At 41.7% G+C, this 11,848-nt stretch overlaps 1 protein-coding gene across 1 annotated transcript in view; it reads left to right on the top strand.

Annotated features, from left to right (window-relative positions):
- Positions 1–11,848, top strand: part of RNF144B (ring finger protein 144B) — a 34,119-nt gene that overhangs the window by 14,139 nt on the left and 8,132 nt on the right. The window contains exons 2-3 of the mRNA XM_009998274.1: positions 1,035–1,139; positions 11,124–11,184. Of these exons, the coding sequence (XP_009996576.1) occupies positions 1,035–1,139; positions 11,124–11,184 (166 nt within the window). The remainder of the gene's footprint in view (positions 1–1,034; positions 1,140–11,123; positions 11,185–11,848) is intronic.

An 11,848-nucleotide genomic window follows, 5' to 3' on the forward strand; every position in this document is an offset into this window, starting at 1 on the left:
TAAAATATGTGGGGTTTCATTTACAATAAACTGTGCAAGGTAACACCAACCTGCCAGACATCTATGTTTTCTTATTTTGTTAACATTGATTTGCAATTTACTGTATGTTTTGTCATTATTTTGAGGAGACTTGGCTGCTTTGTTTGATTTAGGAGGGTGGTGACTTACCTGTGCAGTTTGGAGATACAATTTGAGCACTATTCTTTGGTCCATTGCACCAGTTTTATGCTGTGATTTTATTAAAGACTCCATTATTATAGAGTGTTAAAAAGACAAGTTGAATATATTTGAAACTGTCATGCCAAATAAAATGTGAGAACAGAGAGCTTTTTTGTTCTTGGAGCAGGGAGGCCTGCCATTTTTGTGTAATGAAACAATTTGGAAATATTCATAAGAAGGTCTCCATAGTGGAAACAGACTTTGAACTCCTGCTCCATAGACTAGAGGCTGATGATAAATCATGGTAAACCATGGAAATTGCCTGATTTCTGTGGGGCATTGGGGGAGGAGCAAAAGAACCTAGAGCTGCACATCTTCTAGGGCAGATGATAACCTCCTAATAAGGTTATGCACCCCCTTCCCTTGTCATGGAGCTGAGAACAGTAGTCTATTTCTTGTAAATGAGGTCTCCTACAATGGAAACTGCTGGCTGAGAGTCGGAATTAAGAACAGAGGAGGAAACACAAAAGAGTGAAGCCTGTTTAATTGGGATGAAGGATACTCCCCTCCCTAAATCCTCCAATCCCAGTTTAGCAAAGCATAGGGGTTGTTAGCACTGAAAGGTCTGACTTGCAGAGTTGGGTAAATGCAATGCTTGGCAGATGAAGTCATGCATAATTAATTGTTCTTTGTTGCATTCTTTCCAATGTAATGACTTGTAGCATTCATGCTTATAATAATTGATGTTTTCTGTGTGCAGGAGCTTCAGGACAGCCAATTAAGGCAGTGGAGGTGGTAGCTGTGCAGCATGTCTAGCATCTGTCTGCTACCAACATGTGGGCTATAACTTTTTGCTTTGCTTTACTTGTTTCTAGTGCCTAAGACAGTACCTGCAGCTGGCAATTCAAGAAGGCTGTGGTTCTCCCATCACGTGTCCAGACATGGTATGCTTGAAGAATGGGACCCTACAAGAAGCAGAGGTATCAACACTTTTTCCTTTCTCTCTTTTTTTTTTTTCTTTTTTAAACATAACCCCCCCAAACTCCTTTATCTACATAATAAGTATGATCAAACACTTTTTCTTCCCTTTGATTACTTTTAATGAGCTTTTGACAAGAAGCCTGACTGGCAAGAGGAACTAGAAACAGATATTTTTCAAGAGTTTTGCTTCTTTTCCCCTCCCTCTGTGCCTTAAGGAAAGGCTTACTTGGCATCTAGACAACCTCAGAATTACCTGTGCAGGTGACTTAACCAACATACCCTGTATCCCAGAATTGCTGAGTCTCCTGTCAGTTAAATCCTATTAGTACTGTCAGTTAAATCAGATTTGACTTGACTGCAAACACTGAAATTCTTGCATCTCTCTGAAATCAAGAGCAAGAACTCTTAACTGATTATATGCAAGGCCCAAATTTCTTTGTGCATGTTTAAATTGGGCTGCAACAACCAATTTGCAGCCCAATATAAACATGCAAGATTCTGAATGTTATTTGGAAAGGAAGGTATCTGCAAGGCCATGGTGGAAGTAGGTCTTTAAGAGATATGAGAAGTGTCTTCTTTCCCAAGGCAGAGATGGGAGAGGTTGAGAGCTCAGAAGCTAAATGAGGTTTAGGCAAAGCTGTTTGCATGTCTGGCATGTGCACAATCTCCCAGAGTAACTGGAAGGTTCAGTTTGAAAGTTGGAGGTGGAGAAACTGGAGGGAAAATGTGCTGCTCAGATTTTCTTGCACTGCTTGGGACAATGGGGCTCAAGGGGGCTGTAGATGGCCCCTACCAGGCTGCCTGGTGGTCTCCCAGCAATCCTGAAGCAGCCTCCAGACTTAAGGCTGTTGTAAACCCCCCAAACTCCTTTATCTACATAATAAGTATGATCAAACACTTTTTCTTCCCTTTGATTACTTTTAATGAGCTTTTGACAGCCTGACTGGCAAGAGGAACTAGAAACAGATATTTTTCAAGAGTTTTGCTTCTTTTCCCCTCCCTCTGTGCCTTAAGGAAAGGCTTACTTGGCATCTAGACAACCTCAGAATTACCTGTGCAGGTGACTTAACCAACATACCCTGTATCCCAGAATTGCTGAGTCTCCTGTCAGTTAAATCCTATTAGTACTGTCAGTTAAATCAGATTTGACTTGACTGCAAACACTGAAATTCTTGCATCTCTCTGAAATCAAGAGCAAGAACTCTTAACTGATTATATGCAAGGCCCAAATTTCTTTGTGCATGTTTAAATTGGGCTGCAACAACCAATTTGCAGCCAAATATAAACATGCAAGATTCTGAATGTTATTTGGAAAGGAAGGTATCTGCAAGGCCATGGTGGAAGTAGGTCTTTAAGAGATATGAGAAGTGTCTTCTTTCCCAAGGCAGAGATGGGAGAGGTTGAGAGCTCAGAAGCTAAATGAGGTTTAGGCAAAGCTGTTTGCATGTCTGGCATGTGCACAATCTCCCAGAGTAACTGGAAGGTTCAGTTTGAAAGTTGGAGGTGGAGAAACTGGAGGGAAAATGTGCTGCTCAGATTTTCTTGCACTGCTTGGGACAATGGGGCTCAAGGGGGCTGTAGATGGCCCCTACCAGGCTGCCTGGTGGTCTCCCAGCAATCCTGAAGCAGCCTCCAGACTTAAGGCTGTTGTAAAGTCTCTGAATGTGGCTCATTGCCAAACCCATGACATGAGGAGGAGTTGTTGGCAGCGTGGCTGGAACCCTCAGACATGCCAGCTGTTCCATACATCTAGAAGGCCGTGGAAAACTGCAGGTAAATCTGATGTTGCCCTGCAGCGATTCCTGCTTGCTTGCTCTGTGAACCAAGTAGAGCCCTGCTGGGTCTGGGAACACAAGCAGGGAAAAAAATCCAATAAACCAGGAAAGAAAGGTGGCTAAGGGATTTTGCCTGGTTTTAGGCAGTTTGTCTGCATTTGTTTGCAGGGACAGAATTGAGGAGAATCAGATCTCTGTCCCTGAACTGAAGAGAAGCACCTTCTCTTCTGGGTTCTCTTGAGCCCTTTATATACAGATGACACAGCTGTGGTGGAAGTATATAATCCTATTCAAATGCAACTAGTGGCAATGCAACTCCCACTATAAAAAACACCTTTTTCTGCAGAAAAATTCAAGATCTCTCCAGCATGCGTTTGAAATGCTGTGCTTAGCTGAATCAGGGCCTGGGATTCACAGCTGTTTGTTATGGCATGCAGGCATATGGTGGAGCTTTTCTTTGGCTGAATCCAGCTATTGTGGAAAGCAGCCAGATGTTTTCCTTCCTCCTTTCTTCTGCGTAGATGCAGAGGGAGCGTAGCAATGTGCCTCTCACCCATCACACCAGATTGGGAGCAATTAGCCTTTACTGAAAATGCGTTTTAAAAATAAAATTAACAAATGGTCAGAAGAATTCTGCCCTGTTAAGCTAGGGTTATGATGCTATAGGAATTATAGAGATGTATTTCCCCTTAGTAAAGCAAGAGGACATTCCAGCATATGTATTAATGGACCATTAGCTTAGTCCTTGGGTGCTTTTTGGGCTGAAGGCAGAATGACTGAACAGCTCAAATGTGCATTAGTGTCCCAAGGATGAACGAATGTTCTGACACTCCCTTTTGGTGGTGTGCTTGAAACATAGACTGTCAGCTTGAAAAGCAAAGAGCCCCCCAACCTGCTTAAAATGAACTGCTTGTGTATTTTACCCAATACCTTCTTCTTTAAGGAAGAAACCCCCAAAAAAACCCAGAAACAAGAGAAAGAACAGGCTCCATTAATAATATGAAAGGTTAGTATGTAAACTACAGATTATGTATGAGCATTCTGTATTGTTTTTTCTTCTCTATAAAAGATGTTACTTGTGAAAATGTGGCCTTTAAAAGCTATTATTTAAAAAACAGTACCTTATTCAGATGGTGTTATATATTCTGGGACCGGTGTTGTTCAACATCTTCATCAATGACCTGGATGAGGGTATAGAATGTACCCTCAGCAAGTTTGCTGATGATACTAAGCTGGGAGGAGTGGCTGACACACCAGAAGGCTGTGCTGCCATTCAGAGAGACTTAGACAGGCTGGAGAGTTGGGTGGGGAGAAACCTGATGAAGTTCAACAAAGGGAAGTGTAGAGTTTTGCATTTGGGGAAGAGAAACACCATGTACCAGTACAGGTTGGGGGCTGACCTGCTGGAGAGTAGTGTAGGTGAAAGGGACCTGGGGGTCCTGGTAGACAGGAGGATGACCATGAGCCAGCAATGTGCCCTTGTGGCCAAGAAGGCCGATGGCATCCTGGGGTGCATTAGAAAGGGTGTGGTTAGTAGGTCAAGAGAGGTTCTCCTCCCCCTCTATTCTGCCTTGGTGAGGCTGCATCTGGAGTATTGTGTCCAGTTCTGGGCCCCTCAGTTCAAGAAGGACAGGGAACTGCTTGAAAGAGTCCAGCACAGAGCCACAAAGATGATGAAGGGAGTGGAACATCTCCCTTATGAGGAAAGGCTGAGGGAGCTGGGTCTCTTCAGCTTGGAGGAAAGGAGACTGAGGGGTGACCTCATCAATGTTTACAAATATGTAAGGGGTGAGTGTCAGGGGGACGGAGTTAGGCTTTTCTCAGTGATGACCAGTGATAGGACAAGGGGTAATGGGTGTAAATTGGAGCATAGGAGGTTCAAGGTGAATATCCGAAAAAAAATTTTTACTGTGAGAGTGACAGAGCACTGGAACAGACTGCCCAGGGAGGTTGTGGAGTCTCCTTCACTGGAGACATTCAAAATCCACCTGGACAAGTTCCTGTGTGATGTACTCTGGGTGATCCTGCTCTGGCAGGGGGGGTTGGACTAGATGATCTTTCGAGGTCCCTTCCAACCCCTAGGATTCTGTGATTCTATGGTAGAGAATGTGTTTAAATGTGGTTACTCTTTGTAATGGAAGTACTGTTTAGAATTACAGTTTATTCCTTACACACTCTGAAACTGCTGGTGTAAAAGGATGAGCCCTTTCACCTCTGGTGAGTCAGGGTTTGGTCTTTGGCTTCTGGCAGCAAAAGTTTCCTCACCAGTACAGTGCCATGAGGAATGACATGTTGTCTGTACTGGGAGGAAAAAGAAAAAAAAAAAGGTCTTTTTTTCTCCCCTGTGTTAGTGTCAGAGTTTTGAAAAAGTGTATTCTTCATGTCATGTCCATTTTAGACTCTGCTGTAACTGACTTTTATCAGTTACCATTACAGTTTGGAAAAAAACTAACACCAAACAGTTGGAATTGTCTTTGTCATGGATCTGGTGTTAATTTGTTTCCTATACTTTGGGCTAAATTTTGTCTAATTATGTAGATAACATGGTTGTTTTGTTTGCTTTTTAAATGCCTTTTGCCCTAGCCTGCACAAGGGAGATAAGGTGAACTTAGGCATAATTTGAAGGAGAGTCATTCTATTGACTTCAGTGCATTTTGCATTGAGCTCTCTTCAATAAGGAAACTGAACAATTAATAACAAAGCTTATAAGCAATTTATAACACGTTATAGCGATGAAAGTTCCTCAGCTTGCCTCTCTCAAGGTCTTTATCAAGGTGTGTGACATTTCTTCTGTGCTTCCTAGTGACCTGTTTGTCTTCATTGTGAATTAAGTCCAGTTTATCTTCTTGATAAAATTCTTGAGAGTTTACCTTGTGCTAAATTATGAGAGCCTTTTCACAGCTCTTGCCTTCATTCTGAGACACGTGCTTCTTGTGCTGCTTTTAGGGGGTGGCAGGGGGGCAAAAACTCTGGTTAACAGTTTAAACAGGGAATAGAATTTCTTCTGCTATGTCTCGTGAATAAATGAACATGAGTAAATAGTAGGAATATGTCTCTAAACTGGTGAATATTTCATCAGTATTAGAGGAGTACACTGCGTATTCATAGCACGTGGGAGAAGCTGGGAGTTAAACCTTTACTTTTGGTGAGCGAGAACATTTAGATCACAGAAGAAAATGTTCCAGGTTTTTATTCTTAACTTAAAATGACAAGTCATTTGAACAAGAAAATTGTACTTTTCAGTACTTTCAAGATAAGTTTCCTGAGGCCCTTGTGTTTGGTTGTTTTTTTATTTTTACTTTAACAAAATCTAGCTGAAACTGGTATGTTCCCCAGCAGTTTTTTTTTGTTTTGGAAATAGTACATTCAAACAGAAGGAGTTGTTCCACTGGCATGCTTGAAATCAAGTGCAATCCTAGGTCATATCTTGAGCTGTAACATAAAGATAGCAGCTGCTTGTAGCTGGTTTTATGTAGAAATATATGGGTATTTGTGGTGGGAAGGGAATGGTTTTGGCTACAGACTCTTGTTTCAAATAGCTGGTTACATAAAAAAAGGGAAAGTTTAAAAGCAATCTTGTTAAACAAGATGTTTGTCCTTTCAAGTTCTATTAGTACAATAAACAAAGATTATTTGGATTCCTTCCTGGAAGCAAAAGGTAGAAGGAACATCTTATGTTAATGAAGTTCTCTTGCAGACTTCTGAAGTCTGCAGACTTCATGCAGACTTCTTCTGTCTAGAATATTCCTGTCTCTCTTGGGAATTTGTTTTATTGAGTTAATTGGACCAGTTAATACCCCTAATCTAAACAAGGGGTAGTTTATCATGGTTTGAAATGCTTTTACTTGGTGCAAATCCAGGCACCAATGCAAGCTGTAAATCAGGGAAAGTCTCAAGTGCATACAGGGATTTCTAAAGCAGCACTCACTTGGATAATGTCTAGGGGATTGTGCTTTGTTCTTTCTGACTCTTGTGTTGTTTTGAAGCTTGTTAAGTTGATGACAATGATCTATTTATACATAATCTGATTTGGATTAAAAAACTGTGCAGCAGGTGGTAAAGGAGATTCTGATTTGGGCTTTCCTTTTGCCTCTTAAGCCTGACAAGGAGAATGAACCCTTGGCAGGCATTGCAGGTTCTGCTTATTAACCCTCTGTGTAAATCCATGATCTACACTAGTACTAACCTGACAGAGGGCTGCCAGCACTTTGTAAAGCCATGATGAAATGGGACGGTGACCCAGATCTTAGAATCCTTAGTTGCATTATATTCCATACATAGCTGAACAAAAATTCCATTGGGAATCAGTTTAAAATACCAGTTTTATTTTTAATGTGTAAATTGGTGTACATTTTGCTAGGGGTGATTGAAATGGTAAAATGAGGAGGAAGGTGAGAAAATGCTGCAGGCCGACCTAACTTTTTCAGGGTCAAAATTAAAGTTTTTGTTCATATTTACTCATTTTAAATAAATCCAAGGGGAGGAAATGAGGGAATATGAATTTTTGGTTTTGTTTGTCACTAAATAAGAGGTCCTTAATGGAGAAAATGAATAATTTAGTGTTTCATGGTGACACTAGTGAGCATGGTAGCTGATGAAGAAAGGAGTGGGTGTGCTTTCTAACAATGAAGCGATTGAACTCTCAACAGCAAACCACAGCCTAAGTTAAAACTATTTTGCACGTCCTGCAAAACTGGACAGTGCCTCTCAGTGGGACTTTTGCAGAGGTGGTCAGTGCAACCCCCTGCAAGCAGTTGTTGCTGCTGCCAGGGCAGGATCTGCCCTTGTTGCCTATCTGCTCAAGCAGCACGGGGAGCAGCACTTGTCCTGGTGAACTTTCCTCCCTTGACATTGTCGAGGTTTGATTCATACGGGTGTGAAAGGAAGTCAGATCTGTTTAGTTTTCTTGATTGCCTCCTTGCATCTTGCTTGTAAGTCTGAGAATAGGTGGAGTAGTGATTTTCACTTTCCACTGTGGCAGCCAGTGTTTGAAAACAGGGCAGTTGTTGTTCCTTGGCTCCTGGCTATTGCACTGCCCATGTTATGAGGGACAGTCTGCCCCTGTGTAAACTGCACCCAATTATTTTATACCCTTTCATTTTCCTTCCTTTGCTCTTTTGTCTTGCCCAGTAATAACACCCCCAGTTATTGTACCACCCTGGAGAGTCTTTTTGGACACTTAGCAAGAGTCCAGCTGGAGCATTTTGTGGTGGTGAGCCTTAAAAATACTGCTTTTTTTCCATGGATCTTTTTACTTCAGGTGAAAGCTGTTGTTTTTAGTGAGAGTTCTTACTTGTTCTTGTGCTCTATGACAAGAGAGCTTTAACTGCAGACATAGCTTACAAGCTAGAGAAGACTAGAAAACTTATTTCACCTGCCAACAATCTGGTAAGTCCCAAGTCAATGTGTTTTCTTTCAGGAGAGGGAAGTTCTTGCCTCTTATTTTATTAATAGATTTTTATTGTAACCTTAAACCAGTATTAAAAAAACCCACAACCAACCCCAAACCCTGTTCTTCTTGCTGCACTAGAAAACTTTCATAGCCTAGAATAAGAAACATCTGCTTTCTGGTGTGCTCATGGTCTTTCTCATTGGCCTTTTGCCACCTGCCATGTTGCTGGTTTGCTTCCTCCTCAGATCTCCAGCCTCTGCCCAGCCCAGGAGCCTGTGTGGTTGTGCAAGGGAGGAGGTGCTTGGGATAGACCCCTGGGTGGGGCTGGAGAAGGTGTATGAAGATGATGCCAAATAGGAGGAGATAAACACCTAATCTCGTTACTGTGCTTATGGCTGTTCTTGATTAAGCATAAATGAGGTTAAAAGTTCACTGAGGAGAGGTTTTGCTGGGTTTTTTTGGGGACTCACGTTTCATTTTTTTCAATTGAGTTTGTACGTGTGGCTTTGATGCAGCGCTGAGTTCAGGCAGCAGTGGATTGTGCTTTCCTTTCCTCATGCCTAAAGTCTGTGAGGGGCTTCAGCTCAGCACCTCTCAGCTCGACATCCCTGTGGGTGCTATCAGGAAATGGCCTCTCAAAGCCTGGGGGAGTCAGTGGCAGAGGAGATGGGCTGCATGTGTTGGTGCCAGGAGCTCTGTGAAGGGCGGGGGGAGCTGGGTTCTGATGAGGCTGTGTGGGAAGAGGAGTGGGGCTGGGTGGAACCTGTGGGGAAGGCTGGCATGGTAAGATCAGACTTTCAATAGGAGAAAGGGAAGCTTTCAGCACTGACTCTGCTTACTGTTGAAATCTACAATAAAACTTCTCGTTCCATTCCAACTGTAATGAAAAAGACTGATTTTTAAGACATGGGAAATTCTGGGCTCAGTTCTCTGCTCTTGAAAAACTGTTTGTTAAACGCAAGAGCAAGCACAGGAAGACCCTGAACAAACGATTCACTCAGGTGGCTCTTCATAGCATTGAGACTCACCATTTTAATTATAATGTTATAATGAAGGAAAATTTAAACTAGTTGCTGGTTGCCCAGCTAGAGAAAAGCAGATGACTCTTTCTGTTTTTCAAACTCTTATTTAGATTCGAAGCAGCCCTGGGGAGGAGTGGACAATACTGAAACGTGTCTTGTGGGTTTCACATAAATTTGTTGGTTGGCTTCATTCTTTGCTGAAGTTGCTGAACTCCCTTTTCCTTGTTGAAGTTCACATTTGTTTTTCGAGAGTGTTTCAGCTGACCGGTGAAGAGTTTCGCAGGAAACTCTTTGTGTCTTACAGTTATATTAACATATTCTTGTTGTGCTTCATACTTTCAATACTTCTATATTAAAAACAGTTACACCCTGAATTCAAAACCTGAATAAGGACACTGCTTTGACCCCAGGATCGACTTACTAGACTAAGAATATATTTTGTAACTATTTGTTGGTGTTCCCTTTGATTTCTTCAACTTTAAGTCTTTCAATCATCTTTGAACACTCAAATCTTGACATTGGTTGGATTAGTTTTTGTATTATACTGGTTTAGGTCAAATAAACGATCCAAACCTCTGCTTAAAAATGCAATTTTAATTCCAATTGATTTGAGAACTTGAAGCAATTTCATATTTTATAACATACAAATGGATATATATTTTCTCTTTTTTTTCATCTGCGAAAGCAAATGTATTCACAGCATGATACTGAGCATATACTGAATATTTTGTCTTCTCACATGACACTTGCTGTGTCACACAACCCAGAAGGATAACAAGGGTCAGTGCCCACTTCAATGAGGGCAGAATTTTGCCTTCTGCAGTAATTTGAAGGACTGTGGTAGGATACTGAATGTGAGTGTTGAGAACCTTTCTTCTTGAAGCTGTCAGTTCTACACTGTCTCACAGTGCCTCAAATTGTCAGGTCCTGTATTAGTATTAGGCTAGGTTTATTGTCAGTAAAAGAGGAGAAACATTTTTAGTGCTGATACAATATTACAAATGGATCAAATAAAGAGAATAATCTCAGATCTTGAGTCCAACAAACATGTGGCTCCTGAACCAGGAAGTTTCTTTTGAACCCCTCTTTACCCTGTGCAGGTTTGCTTATTAGTTTTAAGTAGGGTACTTGTTTTTCCTTCCATGGGCTGGTAAATGGAGATTAAGAGCATTTAGCCTTTTAGGCTGGGAGGTTAATTATGGAAACATGTAAAATGTATCAGCAAAGCCTGTTTGTCTATGCCAACTAAATGTGTTAACTTCAGTCCAGTTCCCAGTGGGCTAGTATGTGTCTTAAGGCAAATTCCACCAGCAGTGACATTAGCTGTCTTAGCCAAAACCCCATGAAATTAATAAAAAATGGAAACCAGGCTATCTTTTAAGTTCCTTAGACCTAACTGACCCTTGCCATTAAGACTGGGAGATGCAAATGAGGAGCTGTTTGGGCTGTGTTCTTGTGCATGAACAACAGGCTGCAGTCTCCAAGCTGTCAAGCTGTCACCCTTCGTTACATTGAAACAACATGAAATAAAACTGAGAAGCCTGAAGTAAAGGCAGAGTCCACAAAGAAGGGTTTCCTCTCTGTTGTAAGAAAGATATGAGCTGAACTACTGAGCTGTGTGGCTGAAAAAGGAGAGGTCGGGAACTACTTTATATTTTGGAGAAGGAAGTCAAGGTAGGGAGGAATGTGGTTGAGAGCCAGCTCAGGAGAGCAAATGTGTAGAACAGGGTGTTTAGTATTTTTTCCCAAGTCTCTGTGTTTCTAATGCTTTTTTCTGTGTGTTTCTCATTTCAGATTGCCTGTTTGGTGTCTGTTGACCAGTTTCAGTTATACAAGAGGCTGAAATTTGAACGAGGTGTGAACCTTTCAGTTTCTATTACCTTAATTTTTAAAGTGTCAGTGGAAGTAGCAGTGTTACATGCTGCAAAGACAGAGCCTGTTGGGTGAGCTAAGGAAGAGATGGAGAGGATGTGTTTGTTTTGAAATACTGTAAGAGCAATCACTAGGTCCGACTGTGCTCCACAGATAAATTTGGAATGATTTCTGTGCAACAGAGTGGCATCTTACTGAAATACCACACAGTTACTCAAGCCTGTGGGCAACATGCTCCTGTTGTGGGCCTGAGGCTTCTTTGCCCTTCCCAAGGGTCTTGAGGTGTTGGTTATACTGGTAGAATTAGACAGAGTGCTGGAGGCTGATGCAGGTCCTTTCGTATATCCATAGAAATCTTCAAAACTTCTGGGTGAGGCAGACCCTACAGTCACAGGGATTGTTGCAGACATCCCTGCAAGAGAGCTTTGCTTATGCAGAAGCCTCATGTGTGTTCATCTAGTATATTTTATTTTCTCTTGAGGGATAATTTAACCTCTCATTAACCAAAGAACCCACTCTGTGGTAGCTTGCAGGGTAGTGTTATCTGGGACTGATCGGCCCTATAAAGGATTTTAAGTCTCATCTGGCATAAGTCACAGTGAATGACCACAGAGTGCAAAAACTGCAGAATGAGAATACCCAGGAAT

This window comes from Chaetura pelagica, unplaced genomic scaffold (assembly GCF_000747805.2).
Source record: "Chaetura pelagica isolate M959 unplaced genomic scaffold, ChaPel_1.0 scaffold640, whole genome shotgun sequence".
Classification (NCBI taxonomy): Eukaryota; Metazoa; Chordata; class Aves; order Apodiformes; family Apodidae; genus Chaetura; species Chaetura pelagica.